General features: G+C 37.4%; 1 protein-coding gene across 2 annotated transcripts in view; it reads left to right on the top strand.

The window, feature by feature from the left end:
* The first annotated feature begins 3,198 nt into the window (after window positions 1-3,198).
* Window positions 3,199-19,644, top strand: part of si:ch211-195m9.3 (galaxin) — a 49,223-nt gene continuing 32,777 nt past the window's right edge. The window contains exon 1 of one of the 2 annotated variants that reach the window (XM_056478335.1): window positions 3,199-3,256. Coding sequence is in view for 1 of the 2 variants with exons in the window: in XM_056478331.1 (XP_056334306.1) it covers window positions 16,926-17,028 (103 nt within the window). In the remaining variant the exon portion in view is untranslated. Of the gene's footprint in view, window positions 3,257-16,910; window positions 17,029-19,644 lie in introns of those variants that run through there. The other variant, XM_056478331.1, reaches the window with a different exon arrangement.

Genomic DNA, 19,644 nt, shown 5'->3' on the forward strand with positions numbered 1-19,644 from the left:
CACAATAACATGTGAAATTAACTGGCCCAGATCCAAAACAACATTTGAAATGAACTGATCTAAATCTGGCACAGTACTAGACCAGATATGGCCCACCCTTAGGCTAAATGAACATAAAGAAAATCCACATCTAGCCTGGTGTTTGCCCAGTGCTGGTTCGGTTAAGTAAAAATGGTTCTTTGCCAGTATAGGCCTGTTGTGCCATATATAATTTCATAATTAGTTTTTTTTTTTAATCTGTTTACATTAAAATCAGCAAAACGGCTACACAGAAAATCATGTTTACATAAGAAACTAAGATTTCACAGACTTCTTACTGGCAGTAACAACACAGCCTCAAAAATGTCAGAGGGAATTTTGTCTGAAATTATGCTGCTGTATGTTATCACTTCTTTACAGTACTTGCAAACGAAGCGCATTTTTAGTTTTTGGATGATTCTGCGTCAACTGCTTAAGTTGATACAAACATATTGAAGTATACTAGAGGTTGCACCGACTAGTCGACTAATCGACTAGTCAACTTTAAGGCTCTGCAGTGACGCTTTTTGATTGACGTCATCTAGTCACGCTGCACATATCACATGGTTTGACCTGAAATACATGGCAGCTTTACACAGCTCACTGAATGAAACTGCTCTTAGATTATTTACAGTAATTTTTAAAAATGCTTTTATTCTTATCTCAGCGTCAAAGTTTCACGTGAACTTTGAGTGAACTTTAAATCGTCAAACAGATCCAAGTTAGATCGCCTCTTGGTAATACCCTAGCAGATGCTAGCCAATCACGTTTACGGAACCCTAAAAAAGTCATGTGATCGGCTTTTGCCCTCTGCAAAGTGTAGATGCGGACATATTTTGAGAATGAACCTTTAAGCATGCAGAAACTGTGAAGTGCGCAGCCGCGGAGGTGTGAAAAATTTCACAGCGTGTGTAAACATTATCCCCGGTAAACGCGGTGAAGATGTGCAGCGAGGAGACGTCTAATGACCAAGATGAGCCAGTAACCACGAAAAATGCCCGACATGAGCAGGATTTTGAGCAGCTTTCTAGCATGCACGTTCATAGCGGTAAATATGCATCTGAGCAAGTCTCTGACAGTGTAATATGGCTTAACGTAACATTATAGCCTTTGTCTTTCGTATGTTTTGTTATGAACAAAACCAGACCACCTCTTCCAACTGGGCCAGTCCCAGCTAACTGAATTCAGAATATTCACACCTGCCAAATGAACTGGGAAATAGGGGTCAAATGTGCCCAGGCACGGTTCGGTAGCCTACTGTGAGTACACCCTTAGACCATGCACCTGCACACACACTTCTTATTTTTTTCCATCCTTAAAATAGCAAAAGTGGATTCAGACATGCCCTTAACACTTTTTAGTACATGCTGTTTTAAACTTTTAGACTTTGAGCTTCTATCATTAAAATAGAGCTTGGTGTCCCTAGCTGCCTGCACTTCCAGGAGTCGCATTTTTTGTTTATATTATTATATTTTTTACCATAGCCTCACTCCTTTTATTTATTATTTTACTCTTTTTATTTATTTTCTCACAGCCCAATGAACAGCCTGCAGGTTAATGATGACGTAATAATCATCCGACCACCCCAGACAGCGGCACCTTGCTCAACAGCAAAATCGGTTGTTTAAGAGATACGTGAGTGGCGAGAGATAAAAAATGAATAATAAAAAGCACAAACATGGAGTTGAAAAGAACATAAAAAAAAAAAATCTGGACAAAGACGTGGCCAAATGTACTAAACTGAGTTACAACCAGCGGCCGCGAGAGTACAGCAACACATGAAGATGAATGACATGACACGATAAGTGAAGAATGAAATGGACGATAAGTTAACGTTAAGCTTTATGGAGCAATGCAAAACAATGATGTGTGCAAATTAGTGAATATTACAACTGCTCAATGAAAAATGCCCTAAGGCAATTAATGAAATCAGATAACTCACTACACGAACAAATCTGACTTAACTTGACCAGACAGCTAAAAATGTGAAAAAAGATGAAGCCATCATTAAAAAAATTATATTGGGGTTAAAAAAAGTCTGGCAGATAACAGTGCAATACTTTTATTCTTTATTTGTGTTTAAGGACTGGATGTCTGTGAATAATTTTGCACAGAATGTATATTCAGATATTGCAGAAAAGGACATAGTGATGTTTTAAAGAATATTGTTGGAGGTGTACCCTTTAATGTTTTCATATGTTTTAAAAATAAGTTATAAAGTTATAAAGCAGCTGTTTCCTTAAAAAAGACATGATAGTGTCATTAGAAAGTTTAATATATTTTATCTATATACATTATATTTGTATTTATTTGATTTTTTTCTTTTCATAGTTTGGATATTGATGAGCATGTAATGAAGTTATTTTAATACAGTCAGCCGTGAAATAAAGTGGGCCGGTCTAAGGCTTGAAACTCCAGGGCTGAAAAGGAGTCCCACTCAGGCCCTGGCACAGCAGGTTTTATAACAAGAGGTCCATGGAAGACAAAGAAATGTATAAAAACATTTCAATGGAAGGCAATAATATTTATATTCACTTTTGCATGTGTGACAGTGAAAATCAATGCCACGTCAAAAACCCATATAATCATGATCTAGTAACATAATTTCTGTCTGAAACCAAACCCTAACTGTAATATAATCCTAAAAACTGAGGGGAAACCCTATAGGCTAAACTTGACACCAACTGTAAACTTCTCCCTCAAACCTGATTGTATTAAAATGCTTTACTTGTCTCAAATAATACTGCAATTTGGGAATTTTTCTTAGAAGATTATGGATTGATTGCTACAGAACAAGCAGTTTAGAGAATATATTAATTGTTTCTTATTTATTACAGAAAATACAATGACATAATCCTTTTTGATTAGTTTTTTCTAAGTCTATCATTTGGTCTTCTCTTTTATTTTCCTACTTACTTTAGTGCACAAATATATAAAAGAAAAAAGAATAACGTAATCATATATATCATAACGTAATATGTATACCTGTGGCCCTCATTTTGTATATCGTAAATGAAGTCATCTGAATGAAGGGCAGGGCTTGTATTGCTGCTTAGTTCTCTTGCGCTTTTTTCTCCGTATTCCCTCCCCTCTTGTCCCTGTTTTCAGGAAGATTTTGACAATATTTGCCAGTCTTTATATCTGCTTCAGGAGAAGAATACAGACCAAAAGGCAGTCATTCTGAAATCAGATTCTGCAGTTCAGATATCTTATTAAGAAGATACCAGATTTTACTCAAGTAAGTCTTCTAGAATGCAATATTTGTTTGAATGTTCAACTTTGGGTCTTTAAAGCCCATGTGTTGTGTTGTTTAGTGACAGTCTAATACTGCAGCAAAGTTAAAAGTTCACTTCTGTTCAAATCAGATTAAAGCTGCATGAACATTGCATGTTGCATGTTTTTCTGCTAAATGTTTTAGGAGCTAAAAATTAAATCCCCACTCACACACATGGCCACTTTATTAGGAATACTGTGCAACTGCTCACTGATACAATTAGACAATCAAATGTTAGCAACTTAATGCATTTAGGCATGTAGACATTTTCAAGACGACATTATGAAGCTCAAACCAAGCATCAGAACAGGGTGATCTGAATGTCTTTGAATGTGGCATGCTAGTTTTGTTTTTGTTTTGTTTTTTGTGAAAGGGCCTGGTGGCTGGAAGCTAGATTATTCTGATAGAAAAGCATCAATAACTCAAATAACCACTTACAACTGAGGTCTGAGGAGGTTACAACTGAGAAAAGCATCTCTGAATTTATGAAATCATGAAAATTGAATCAGATGAGCTACAGCAGCTGAAAAGTTTACATACTGCAAGCTCATAAAAACTGGACCACAGAAAAATGAAGGAAAAAAAGCTTGTTTTTTATAATCTTGAATGTGCTGCAAAATCCAGAATGCTGGGTCCGAATTTGTTGTAAACAACCGACAAAGTATGGATCCAAATCCTGAGGCCAGTGTTTTACTGGTGTGAGGGACGTTATCTTGGCACACTTTGGGCCCCCTTGTGCCAAATGAACATTGCTTAAACCCCACTGTCTACTGGAGTATTGTTGTTGACCATGTTCATCCCTTTATAGGCACAGTGTACCCATCCAGTGATGGCTACTTTCAGCAAGATAGCACAAAGCTACTGTCATCTCAAACTAATTTGATGAACGTGACAGTGAGTTTGGCTGCACAGTGGGTAATACGTTTGCCTCACAGCAAGAGGGTCGCTGGTTCGAGCCTCGGCTGGGTCAGTTGGCGTTTCTGTGTGGAGTTTGCATGTTCTCCCATGTTGGCGTGGGTTTCCTCCAGGTGCTCTGGTTTCCCCCACAAGTCCAAAAACATGTCCTATAGGTGAATTGGGTAGCCTAAATTGTCCGTAGTGTATGTGTGAATGAGTGTGTATGGATGTTTCTCAATAATGGGTTGCAGCTGGAAAGGCATCCACTGCATAAAACATATGCTAGATAAGTTGGTGGTTCATTCCACCATGGCGATCCCAGATTAATACTAAGCCAAAAAGAAAATGAATGAATGAATGAATGACAGTTTGTTCACTAAACTCAAAGAGCCACCATATTTCAATTAACTGAAGCACCTTTGGTTGTAGTGGAATGGAAGAGAGAGCTGGGCATCATGGTTGTTAAGCCAATGTTATCTCTAAAAAAGTGTGGAATCTATCATTTATTTTTGAGGGGAAATGGGGTGTAGCAATGTGTACCTTCTACAGTGGCCAGTGTGACCTTTCTATACTGTCAACTTACACACCCGTTTCAACATTACAGATTAAACCTTCAAAAAAAATGAATGTTTTGTTTTTAAGTGTTGCATAAAATCCCATTGGCATTTCAATTACAGTTTGGTCTCTTATGATGATTTATGATTTATAAAATTTGTTCATATATTTATTTTAATTATCTAATCTTTTTATCATGTTCAAGTTCTAAAGCGTAACACACAAAAAGAAAAGAGACTGTCTGAAAGACCAGCATTCTGACAAACTGTGTCTAAAAGGAATAGTTCACCCAAAAATGAAAATTGACTCAATATTTGCTCGCCCTCAAGCGATTCCAAATCTTTATGTTTCAGTCTTCCGTTGAACACAAAATAAGTTATTTTGAAGAACGTTAGCAACTGGTAACCATTGACTTCAATAGTAGGAAAAACAAATAATCTGGAAGTCAATGGTTACAGGTTTCCAGCTTTCTTCAAAATATATATATATTTCTGTGTGTGTTTAACAGACAATAGAAAGTCAAACAGTTCAGTGGATTTGAAATGTTCAGCTGCATGACTTTTTATAATTTGCCAAAAATTCTGTACGTTCTTGTTTAATGCCAACCAGGCAGCTGAAACATTACTAAAGACCTGAATAATGTGTGGGAACTTGTCTGAATTATATTCTTAAGTGATGCTCATTAGGAGGAGACTCCCTCACTTGTTCACATAACTTTGGAATTCTGAGGGTGGATAAAGCTTGTTAGGAATGTTTTAAAACACCGGCCAACTCCGGAAAACCACGATGGAAAAAAATCATCATACATCTCAGTAGTCGTTCCTTAGGAATTGCAAAAATCTGAATTGTCACACTGGTGCCAGCATGATATGCATCTTAGACTTTGTCCTACATGGAAAATATGTGGACTTACAGAAATGCACATTTGGGTGTGCCTTGTTGCTTTCAAATGAATAGCATAAAGATATTTTTCATTCCAGTAAAGGACTGGTTTATGTTAATCATGTGCATTAATGCAAAACATATTTCTATTTTTGTTTTCATGAAGAGTCTTTCAGACGTTTTTAGGTTTTATTGTTTTACCTTATTTATTTAATTGATCTTTTTGTCAGTAACTTTTATATGCCGTCCATTGACCAAACACTGAATACTCATTTGTAGGTAGCCTGACCCGCACCTCTTAAAGACATAACTGTGTTGCATCTGCATAGATCAGTGTTAGTGATACCGTGTTACTAATCCACTAAAAAGGCAGATCTGCGTTTTCTACAACCCTTTTTGTCTGATATATCCAGACAAGGTTTTTGAGTGTGTCTGTTTTTATGTACATCTGTTGGGTTGATTCCCAGAAGTTTGTCATAAAACTTGTCTTGTAATTTGTATCTGTTTGTCTCTCTGTCTCCTGTTCTGATTATTTAAGAATGTTTGGCTATGTTCATAATTGACCGCATTAAAGTCTGGAACTGCATTATATAAACACACTGTTGGCAAAGCCTGCTGTCTGGACTGAGCAGACTAGACTTGAGTGAATTGTTGGTCTGTTGCTGAGACCTTACACAGAGACAGTCTGCTTTTGCTCACTCTCAGAATACAAATTTACAGATCATTTACTCATGCACTTGTCAGAAATTATGTTATGACAAAATACAAATGTGGGCAGCACCATGGCACAGTGGTTAGCACTGTCGCAGACGCATCTGCTATTAATGTCTACCCCAACCCTAACCTACCTCTTAGTGTAATGGTGAACTGCATGTGCCTGACAGTGCAAGCCTGAGAATACAATTTCAAGTCTTTCAGCTCCTCATCAAGTTTGTGTATGAAACAAGTAGGTAGGTCTCATCATCAAAAAAGATGAAAACTCTACAGAGAGGACATGGCCCAACTGGTTAAATAGTGTGGTACAAATAACCTTTCTATCATCATCAAAACAGCCCATGTGTCGTCAAAAAGGTTTATTTGACAACTTTATTGATCTCTTTCACATACAGTAAGTACAGATTGTTTGTTTGCTGACATCCGTTAAGTCTGTTTTTGTTTTTCCAAGTAAGGCTGGGCAAAAACAATGCAAGTCATCCTCTCTGTTCAAATCATCAAACATGTTTACCAAGACAGTTTCTGTTATGATCACCAGCAATGTAGGCATCACAGATCACTGGAGAACACTCCCTGTCATTTAGACAAACTACATATCCCATCATGCCCAGCATTTACACACTAGGTTCAGTTCACCTACTGATTACACACACACACACACACACACACACACACACACACACACACACACACACACACACACACACACACACAGCTGAAGCTGTTCAGGACTGATTACATGGAACATATACACACACCATTCACACACACACACAAACACATCCTAGCTAATGTTCTTGTGAAATTACATATGCTGCATCGCAATTCGCATATTATCTGTTCTAAATAGTATTTAAAAATGAAACTAGTATGTTCCGAATTGTAGTATGCTGAAAAGAGTATGCCAAAGGTTCTCGGATGGTGTACTATTTCCGGGAAAAATTCTAAATATAGAACCAACCGTCCATACTCTAACCGCTGATATTGCTCACAATACATTGCATGTTGGACGTGAATTTGATTAGAACTACAAACGTGGGTGAAAAGTGTAAATATACTACAAATATGGTGGATGCGCGAGACCAATCGTCAAGTAGAGGGGCTTCGATAAAGATGTTTGTATGACTGGAAAATATTTAAATAGCATTTTCAGTGTAATGTTTAATCTGCAACAACACCATGAAAGACGTGTTTGGCCATTAACGTCTGAATGCATAATTCAAGCAAAACAAGACTTCACAATGAACTGAGATTACAGTCTGTATTTTTGTGCTAGTGAAGATTGCCATCAGGTGCTGGGCAATCAGCACCAGATACAGGATTGTGGAATTTGGAGTCTAGAAACAGCTTTCAGTATTCTTGTGATGATGACCTCTGGTGGTTGGTGAGGGGATTAGCTGGGATCAAGCTGGTGACAGAGCCCATCCCACACCCCCCACCCCCCCTCTGCAAGCAGCTCCTGACATGAGGAGGCAACTGATGCCAGGGTCTTCCACGGGGTCGAGGAGACGGCTTCTCTGGATGAAGCTGGATAAGAATCCAGGAATCAAGAATGTGCTACTGGTTGTCCCAAGATCTCTTCTTGGGGCCGAACCCCTCCCAGTCTTCTAGGTATCTTCCTGGCATCTGGAATTCAGTATTTTGTGTACCTGATATCCCTCCGTCTCGTTCACTCTCCATCGATGAGGATGTGTTCCTTGTCTGTGCACCAACTGCCAACTCCCTCTCCACCTCAACCGGACAAGCAGTGGGTTTGAGCAGAGACATTTGAAATGTGGGAGAGATGTGGTATTTAAAAGGTAAGGGTAGACGGTAAGATACTGGAGTAATCTGTTTTATAATCTTAAAGGGTCTTGAGTAGACATCCATACCCATTGACCGGCGCTGTATTCAGGCATATGATGGTAAGAGCAATCTGATTGGTCTTTGAATCTCCTTACACCTTACACCCTACACCTAAAGACCTGCTGGTTGGAGGCGGGAATGTTTGTGCAAATTACACAAGGCATATTTATGGATAAATTTTGTGGTGTCTTTCTATATAGTAGACCACCAAAAGCGATTTTGAAGTAATTGCATAGTGCCATTAATATTAGGGTGTCCTGAACTTAGAGCAGAATTAACTGATTGTAGTACTTTTTCTCTGAGAGATTGTGGAATGAATGATTTGTTGGGAGGGCAGTTAATTTGATTGAGCTTGAGAAATTTACGCCATTATGTGAATTGTGGCCCACGGTCTGATACAGTATCATCTGGGAATCCATAAAAAACATGCTCGGCTATGAGCATGCTCTCAGGTGGAATGGATTCATTGGTAGTTTGTTCTGTCTCTCCATCAAATAGATGTAAAACAGCATCAGCTTTAGTGTTTCTTGAACTGGGGCGATAGGTAACAGAGAAATTAAATCATTTAAAAAACAAGGACCATCTGGTTTGTCGGGAGTTTAGTCTTTTTGCAGACCGGATGTTTTCAAGATTCTACAAATTAGCTCTATTGATCATTTTCACCTAAAGTATATCGTAATTTTTCTGAATTTGAAAATGCGATGAATTTTAAATAAATTTGTTGGAATTTTTGGATATATTGAACTCTAATGTGGTGATAGTGATCACAGTAGGAAATGTTCTTCTGTTTTCACCTCTCTTTGTGAACAACATGAACACAGTCTCTGTTCTGCTGGTCTCCATCTCTGTCAGTGTCTCTCTCTCTCTACAGCCAGACAGTAACCCCTCAATCTGTATTTTGTTAACGTTTTTCTTAATTTATAATCTTTCACACAGCTCAGGTATTTTGTCGGTTTATGTTCTCGTTTTAGTTGTAAGTACAGCTCCATCTTCTTTTGTGTTTTAGCGCCTCTTTGCAGTATTGAGAGTAATGTTGTTGAGAGTAATGAAACGGCAACTTATCCAGCATATGTTTTATGCAGTGGATGCCCTTCTAGCCTCAATACGCAACACTGTGGTTGCCAGAATTTTTCCGTAAAAAAATTGCGTAAAATTTATGGAAAAAAACTGTATTTTATGAATTGATACAATGTTCAGTTCACAAAAATGTAGCTTAGTGAATAAAAACGTAAAGTCATTCAATGCACTAATGTGTTCATGTGTGTTTACAATTAGCAAACAAATTTTCACTGCATTAGTAACTATAGAATTTCTCTTAAACAAACGAAGGTGCAGCATAACATTAGATAATCTTAGTTCATCTTGGACTTCCACACAGACAGTAATCACTGTCTCCACAATGGTGACACAAAAAAGTTTTACAGTATTTTGCTGTTTTTTTTTTCTTGACTTTACAGTAAAATACCGACAGCTGTGGTTGCCAGTAATCTACTATTTTTTACATTTTACATTCGTAAATTTAGTTTACAGAACATTTCAGGTAAAAATACATTCCACAGTCTGTATATTTCATCGAACACATTTAACTCCTCAAATCCCAAAGTAAAATCCTCACTAGTGTCCTCACTACAGAGGGTTGAACACTGACAGGGTTGACAGTGATAAAGTTAATGAGATAATTAAGTGTCTAATTAAAGGAGGATAGAGAATTATTGATGAACAACTGTTAACAAGCAGAATCACTGAAGGAAAGAAAAACACAAATTACAGCCAAAACCAGAGATGAAATCAACTGAAAAAAAAACTAAATAAAAATAATAATTAATAAAAATAAAACAAATTACACAATAAAAATTTTAATTTCTCAAGATCTCAGCAGAGATCATTAAACAACTCAACAAACATCAGGAGCTTCACTTATTGCTGACCTTTGACTTCCTCTTCCTCCTTGAGCTCTTAATGAAATTGCTGTTGTTCATTTGAAGTCACCATGACAGAGGACAGAGTCTGCTTTAATTGGGCTCTTCAACTATTTGTTCTGACACTAGTTTTTATTTTGGCTACTATAATTAATTCTGTTAATCACACTATTTATATAGCATGTAAAGCAAAAGAAAAAAACAATAAGTCTGATAAAAATTAACAATGATATCAAAACCATCCTCACCTGACAAGATGTTTACAGTATTAAAGAAATCTTCAATGATGAATATCTTGTTAGTTGTAAGTGAGAAGTGAATACCATACGTAAATGAAACCACTTAACCTACTGCAGCCAATGACTGTCTAACAGGTCTAAATACACCATTCACAATGAAAATGTTTGATCTATGGCATAACTTAAAAACAGACAGACATCAACAATTAGTCTTTGAATCTTAACAATGGTGACAAACAAAAAATAAAAATAAAATAAAAAACAACCCAGAACAAAACAAAACAATCTATTGAAATATTACCTCTCAAAAAACAACATAAAATAAAGGAAATGAAATAGATTGTAAGAACTTTAAGCTGCATAATATATTCTGCAGCTTAAAGATCTCAATGTTTTGTGCATGAAACCTCTTAAATTTTAATTTATTATTAATTCCTTGATAATTGTTTGTTGAACCTCCATGGGAAGCTGTAACATATCCCAAACAATATCAAATAAAACTACTTTTTATGGCTTAAAGGGCACCTATGGTAAAAAACTACTTTTCAAGCTGTTTAGACAGACATATGTGCATGTATGGTGTATAGACCATCATATTGGGCTGATATAAGCACACCCAGTGCTTTTTTTTTCAATTTAACAACATAAAAAACAGACCAATTGGAGCGGTTTTCAAACCGACCGCAACTTTACGTATGAGTGCGGTCCCCCCGGCCACCAATATTGATTGACAGACGCGTCATCATATCCTCAGTTTGTTGATTCACGTCAGCCATTTTCAGCGTGAGTCGAAGCAATATCACTAAAGGAACACCCTTGCTCTATTTTTAGATGCAAGGCTCATTGGGCTCAACACAAGATCAATATTCTTCACATTATCGCTTTAATCTGAATTATTGGTTGTATCTTTAGGTAGGTTTGCAAACATGTGTACTTCTCATTGAGTCTACCTTATACTTCAGCCATTTGCATTTCTCGCGATCCCAGAAGCTCGCTGTGATCTTAACTAGCATGCGTTTTAGAATTCTAAACATAGGTTTCTATCAGGGTACACTCAAGTCGACGGCTGGGCGCCGCCGACCGCTGCAGAAACCTATGTTTAGAATTCAAAAATGCATGGCGCAACGATTCGGGACACTTCATGTTTCTACCACGCCACAGAGAGTGTCTGGTGTGCCGTGTCGTGGCTTCGAGCGGCGCATCCGGTGCCTCAGTCAAAGTTAATTCAGTGTGCGTGGTTATTAGTTTCTGTGTACAAGCTCGGCACTTGAAACTAGCACACAGTTGGCTGTAAAACTGTACAAAGACACATGATTTTGTACTCTCTGCTTGGTCTGTGTCCGAGTCGTATATGTACGACTGAATGTGGATCCTCTCCTCCTGCTCCTTCTCTGTCTGCCTGTGTTGCAGACACAGAGCGGGTGAGCTCATGGCCCCGCCCCCTTGTTACGTTGGGCGGGAAGCCGAAACTAGTCTACATGTGAACCAACACACACCTAAATCAGCGAACTGTGGACACGCCCCCAACATGACACTTTTTAACACATTATAATAAAAAAATCTGAATTGTGTTTTAAACTGAACCTAAACTGGCACACTCAGAAGAACCATATTATTAATATTGAATCATAAAAAAGAGGTAAACTATGTGCCCTTTGACTTAAAAAATACTAGAAATTATATCTGTGACGATTAAGTACACACAGTATAGTTTCTCATTGCCTTTCTTGCTGATGAGTTTCATAAACACAGTTTAACTGCCAGAGAAACATTAAGATAAATAAGTAAATGTTCAAGAGCTCAACTAAAGCAGCCTCTGATCTCCATGATGGTGAGGTCAAATGAAATATTTTCAATAAAAAATATAAACCTCTGTTTATTATCAAATATTCTTGCAAATATGAGAGAACTGAAGTCAAACTGTAATCAGTGAAGCTGCTAATGCTGTTATTTAGTGGAGTTGTTTAATCTTGTTTCAATTCAGTTGGTTTGGTGTGAGGCAGCGTCTATAGTTTTATTTCTTGTTCTTTCCTTCAGTGATTGGGCTTGTTAGCAGCAGCTGTTCATCAGTGTCTGAATTCACTCATTTGTGGTCATTCACTGTCTAATGGACTAAACTGATTGACTAATTTAGGGACTAGTGAATGAGGGTGTGTGGTGAGATTTCAGACACTCTGATTAGTTTCTCGAAAACAAAGGTTAGATCTGTTACAGCTATTTTCTGTATTTTGTACAGAAATGAGCTGTTAATCATTTAACAGGTTTTCACTATAGATTGTACAGATACGATCAATCAAAAAATCCGAACCCAACTCGATTTATTTCTTTGATTCTGAGTCAAATATTTCGCTAAAGAATCAATAGTTTTAAACTAAGTTCACTTTTAGATTCAAATTTCAGCTAGATGTTTTCATTCATTTAGTGCTGTGTTACACACTTCATGGAAGCTCATTTTCAAAAACCCATAATAGGGGCTCTTTAAAGAAAAACAAAATTAAGACTTTTGAGTGGTCTAGTCAAAGTCCTGACCTGAATCCAATTAAGATGCTGTGGCATGACCTTAAAAGGCAGTTTATGCTCGAAAACCCTTGAAGATGAGTGAGCCAACATTCCTCCACAGTGCTATAACAGACTCATTGCAAGTTTTCGAATACTCTTGATTGCAGTTGTTGCTGCTAAGTGTGGCATTACCAGTTAGTAGGTTTAGAGGGCAAACACTTTTCTCCACACAGAGATATGTAGTTTTGTATTTTGTTTTCCCTTAAAAATAAAAATATTAATTTCAAAACTGCATAATGTGTTTACTCATATATATTTTTTGACTAATATTGTTCAATTTGTTATATGATACAAAAAATTACCTTGTAACAAAAAATGCAAAATTATGAAATTTGTAAGGGGCAAAAACTTTTTCACACCACTTCACTTTCACTCTCCCACACAGACTCCCCCCACATGTCATTTTTATAGTTTCAGTCATTATATATCTTCAACAGCACATAAAACAGTCACTTTTTTAAAAAACTGCTCAAAAAAAACTATATATATAATGCAATTATCTTCAACAGCACATGGAACACTCACTTGTTTTAAAATGTTTCACTTGTTCGCATAGTAAATGAGACAAGTAAAACTGAATTTGTGATATTGCTGAGGTTGTGAGACAAAAATACCTATTTTTCAAAAGAAATGCTTTTATCAAAGCTGATGACACTAGGGGTTTTTCATTGCACACATACCTAGTATGATAGAAAATTGAAACAGTGTCAGTCCAGTTTTCAGTGTTTAAGTTCAGTTCAGTTTAGCTCAGTTCAGCGTGGTTTAATAATCACTACTGAGAGTCCAAACACTGAAGAGCAAATTCATCGATGCGCAACTCTACAAATTCCGAACCATGCAAGCCAGTGGCGATCGTGGCGAGGACAAAACTTCACCAATTAGTGAAAGTGAAGAATTAAAAAACCTCGATAGAAACCAGGCTCAGTTGGCCACGACCAATTCTCCTATGGCCAAATGTCTTGTGCAGAGCTGCAGTCTAGGTGCAGGAGAAGCTGGATGTAAGCAAGACTCGTTTGTCCCCTCAGCCTCATGCTCTCCACTCCTCCATGACCGCCACAGCAGCTGCTCAGGTTTATGGAAACCTTGAAATCATCTCGTCGCTGGTCTTGGATCAAATCAGTGGCGCTGCATAGTCTCTGAGGGCCTCGGGATGAGGATCCTCTTGTGGAAATAGAGAATAAAGAGAATAATTTGCGTAGCTGCTGTTCATAGTGTATATAAGCGAGATGCAGAAACCTGCGTGGAGCACATTCATGTATCATACCGCCAAGTGATGCACTGAGTGTATGCTTTACTAAAAAGATAGGTCTTTAATCTAGTTTTGAATTCCGAGAGTGAGTCTGAGCCTCGGACATTATCAGGAAGGCTATTCCAGAGTTAAGGAGCCATAAATGAGAATGCTCGACCTCCTTTACTCGACTTTGCTGATCGAGGTACTACCAGAAGCCCTGAACTTTGAGATCTTAAAGAGCGGGTTGGATTTTAGCGAGACAGAAGGTTAGTTAGATAAACAGGAGCTAGATTATTTAAAGCTTTAGAGGTTAGAAGCAATATTTTAAATTCAATACGAAACTTAACAGGCAGCCAGTGTAAGGAGGATAAAATTGGGGTGATATGATCATATTTTCTAGACCTGGTAAGAACTCTGGCAGCTGCCTTTTGTACAAGCTGAAGTTTGTTAAAAGAGGATGCTGGGCAGCCACAGTAATCCAGCATAGATGTCATAAAAGCGTGGACTAGCTTTACTGCATGTGATATGGATAGCGTACTTCGTAACTTAGCAATATTTCTCAGATGAAAGAAGGCAGTTTTTGTGAAATGGGATATATGATTTTCAAGAGCTAACGCCAACTTTGTATCTCTCTTATTGCAGGTGGAGTTGTGAGATCTGCTGTGTACAGGATTTAGGCTCAATAAGTAATAATTCTGTTTTGTCTGAGTTTAAGAGAATAAAATTGTTGGTCATCCAGTCTTTAACATCTTTAATACACTCGGTTAGCTTAGACAATTCAGACATCTCATGAGGTGTAGTTGAAATATATAATTGAGTATCATCTGCATAGCAGTGAAAGCTGATCCCATGTCTTCTAATAATGTCTTCCAGGGGTAGCATGTATATTGTAAACAGCAAAGGGCCTAAAACTGATCCTTGAGGCACCCCATACTTTACTGGCCTGACTTGTGAAAGCTGCCTATTAATATTCACAAACTGGTAACGGTCAGCTAAGTATGACTTAAACCAGTGTAGAGCCTATCCCTGGACACCTGTAGAATTTAAGCGATTTATGAGAATACATTATGTATTACACTCATGAGACAATGTAATCTTTTAAAAAATGTAATCTTTTGTCAAATACCATGTCAAGCTTGCATAAACTTCATAAACTTGCAGAACTTACCTGTGTTAACAATTAGCTAAACATGTGTACCTCAGTTGGGGGATTGGGGAAGAAAAAGAGCTCTTCTTACAAAGATTTCTAACAAAATACATCTCACAGGGGATTTCCCTTGCACCAGTAGTAAGCAATCACATTCCTAGCATGATGTCATACAGTCCTTCTTATCAAAGTTTAATTATGTTTGTCACAATATGACATCATAGTTATAGATTAAAAAAAAAGAAAAATTATGAAATCTGTAAGGGGCAAAAACTTTTTTCACACCACTCCACTTTCACTCTCCCACACACACTCCCCCCACATGTGATTTTTATAGTTTCAGTCATTATATATCTTCAACAGCACATAAAACAGTCACTTTTTTAAAAATCTGCTCAAAAAAAAAAAACTTTCACTTGATCGCATAGTAAATGAGACAAGTAAAACTCAATTTCTGATATTACTGAGATTGTGAAACAAAAAGACCTATTTTTCAAAAGAAATGCTTTTATCAATGCTGATGTCACAAGGGGTTTTTCATTGCTCACATAGTGGGTAATCACTTGCCTAGTATGAAATCACACATTCAATTAAATTCACCTTTATTTGTATAGCACTTTTACAATGTAGATTGTCTCAAAGCAGCTTCACATAGAAAATCATAGAACATTGAAACAGCCAGTTCGGTTTTCAGTGTTTAAGTTCAGTTCAGTTTAGCTCAGTTCAGTGTGATTTAATAATCACTACTGAGAGTCCAAACACTGAAGAGCAAATTCATCGATGCGCAGCTCTACAGATCCCGAACCATGCAAGCCAGTGGCGACAGTGGTGAGGAAAAAACTTAATTAGCGAAAGTGAAGAATTAAAAAACCTTGAGAGAAACCAGGCTCAGTTGGGCACGGCCATTTCTCCTATGGCCAAACGTCTTGTGCAGAGCTGCAGTCTAGGTGCTGGAGAAGCTGGACATCAGCAAGACTCGTCTGTCCCTGGAGCAACACAGGAATCAGTCTCATGCTCTCCACTCCTCCATGACCACCACAGCAGCTGCTCAGGATACGGCCTGGTCTAGAATTATGGAAACCTTGGGATCATCTCTTTGCTGGTCTTGGATCAAATCAGTGGCGCTGCATAGTCTCTGAGGGCCTTGGGATGAGTATCCACAGGTAGAAATAGGGAATAAAGAGAATAATTAGCGTAGCTGCTGTTCATAGTGTATATAAACAAGATGCAGAAACCTGCGTGGAGCTCATTCATGTATCATATTGCTAAGTGATGCACTGAGTGTATGCTTTACTAAAAAGATAGATCTTTAATCTAGTTTTGAACTGCGAGAGTGTGTCTGAGCTTCGGACATTATCAGGAAGGCTATTCCAGAGTTAAGGAGCCATAAATGAAAAGGCTCGACCCCTTTTAAGAACTCTGGCAGCTGCATTTTGTACAAGCTGAAGTTTATTAGTAGAGGATGCTGGGCAGCCAGCAAACAGCATTACATTAATTCAGCATAGACGTCATAAAAGCATGAACTAGCTTTACTGCATCTGAGATGGATAGCATACTTCGTAACTTAGCAATATTTCTCAGATGAAAGAAGGCAGTTTTTGTGACATGGGATATATGATTTTCAAAAGTTAAATTGCTGTCTGATATGACACCCTGGTCTTTTATAGTAGAGCTAACGCCAACTTTGTATCTCTCTTATTGCAGGTGGAGTTGTGAGATCTGCTGTGTACAGGATTCAGGCCCAATAAGTAATAATTCTGTTTTTTCTGAGTTTAAGAGAAGAAAATTGTTGGTCATCCAGTCTTTAACAACTTTAATACACTCGGTTAGCTTAGACAGTTCAGACATCTCGTCAGCTTTAGTTGAAATGTATAATTGATATATAGCTGGTCCCATGTCTTCTAATAATGTCTCTCAGGGGTAGCATGTATATTGAAAACAGCAAAGGGCCTAAAACTGATCCTTGAGGCACCCCATACTTTACTGGCCTGACTTGTGAAAGCTTCCCATTAATATTCACAAATTATGTAATCTTTTGAAAATGTAATCTTTTGTCACATACCATGTCATACTTGCATAAACTACATAAACTTGCATAACTTACCTGTGTTAACAATTAGCTAAACATGTGTACCTCAGTTGGGGGATTGGGGAAGAAAAAGAGCTCTTCTTACAAAGATTTCTAACAAAATACATCTCACAGGGGATTTCCCTTGCACCAGTAGTAGGCAATCACATTCCTAGCATGATGTCATACAGACCTTCTTATCAAAGTTTAATTATGTTTGTCACAATATGTACATTATGACATCATAGTTATAGATTGTATCATTAAATTGTTTTACTTCCTCTCTTAGATTTCACTCTGAGATAAGTGTTAGAGAATAAGCTCACTGCCCAAAATGGACTAGCATAGTATCATATGTATGTATGTATGTATGTATGTATGTATGTATGTATGTATGTATGCATGTATGTATGTGTATATATATATATATCCTGCTGTTGGGCAACATAATGTACTTTTGGGGCTTTTTTGTCGTGAATGTAGTTGTTTAGATTGCAACTATGCCGTTTATTTATAAGGATAGTGCCTATTTTGAAATATTTATAATTTCTGAGAGACAGCATGTCGGCGTCCATTAGCCTGTCATTGTAGACCAAAGACAGTTGACGTTGTCCATTCACAAGAGGGCAACAGAGACCACATAATTAGCCCTTATAGGCGAGGAAAAACCCAGCGTAATTTTAAACTACAGCTGATCAAATCATTATTAAACTGGTATGTGACTTTTTAAGTCGATCTTTCTCTTTTATATGTTGTTGTGCTGTATTTATACCATGTGTTAAGTGTGAGATGGGACTCATCTTAAAGTCTTAAAACCGGAGATGGCCATCTGTTTCTAATGCATCTCTATTTTTCGCTATCGCAGACTAGTTCAGTAAACGGAAAGAAAGAACAAATGCCTGCATGTGTTTAGAGTTTTTCCTTATCACAAGCACAACAGTTTTCTGGTAATGATTGCATTGCTTTGGCTTGTTCTGAGTTAACTATTGTGATCTGTGATTGCCACAGAGAAATACTGGGAAATCTCTGTAGACTGAGATAGCATTTCATGTCGTTCAGCCTTGTAATCTTAAAATGAGAGCAAAATCATTCAAATACTAGCTCTGAAGTGACATTGGTAAGTTAGTAAGGGCTTCTGCTGTTCTGACATCAGCTGCAGATGTAAATGAATGGTGGAAGAAAGTAGTTCCTCATACAATAGGGTTTTGAGACTCTGTGTTTGATTTTATTTTTGATACACACGATTATGCCATCAAATTTTTGTATGAACGCAATATCACACTCGTAGCAGTGCGATGTGGCTGTAAATCGTCACTGGTGGAAGACTAATGCACAACCTCCTACCAGTGACGATATACAGCTACATCGCAATGCTACTCATGATATTGCTCATATACATGAGATCAATATCACACAACTAGCAGTGCGATGTGGCTGTTTAGCGGCACTGGTGGGAGGTGTGCTACAAGTGTGATATTGCATATAAACAACAGTTCAACTGCATAATCATGTATATAAACAAGTGAATCAAACACAGATCGTCTCAAAATCCATGACAAAATGGGTGATTTTGCTGACATAAAAAATATAAGGCTGAATGGCATGAAATGCCATCAGTGTACAGAGATTTCACAGTATTTCTCTGATACAATCGGGAGATATCAATAATTATCTAAGCCAAAGCAGTGCCAACACAGCCAGATTGATGTAGGCATTTATTCTTTCTTTCATTTTTACTGGACTAGTCTACAGTAAGGACAACAGGAGATGCATTAGAAACACAAACAGATGGCCAACCAAAAAGTAACTCAGGGTTATACAAAGAGTGGCCAACACAAAATACATACATGCGAGTCCCATCTTACACTCAGTACACTACAATCATTATGATATAAATACAGCACTACAACATACAAAAAAGATTGACTTAGAATGTCATTTACCTGTTTAATAATGATTTGATCAGCTGTAGTTAGAAATTACGCTGTATTTAATCCTCTAAGGGCTTATTATGCGTTCTCTGTTGCTATCTTGTGGCCATCTTTGCTCTGCTCAAAGACAGGCTAATGTCTCTCAGAAATTATAAATATTTTAAAATAGGCACTATTCTTATAAATAAACCACATAGTTGCAATCTAAACAACTATGGAATCATGGAAGATCCCTTTTTACACTGGCAAAAGTGCATTTACTAGTGAATTTGAAAGTGAAAGCAAACCAATCCAAAGGGATCTTCTGGGTTATCAAATTTACTATGTAGCCAGACAGTTTAATTGTAGAATTGTATTATTGAGCA

Source organism: Danio aesculapii, chromosome 18 (genome assembly GCF_903798145.1).
Source record: "Danio aesculapii chromosome 18, fDanAes4.1, whole genome shotgun sequence".
Taxonomy (NCBI): domain Eukaryota; kingdom Metazoa; phylum Chordata; class Actinopteri; order Cypriniformes; family Danionidae; genus Danio; species Danio aesculapii.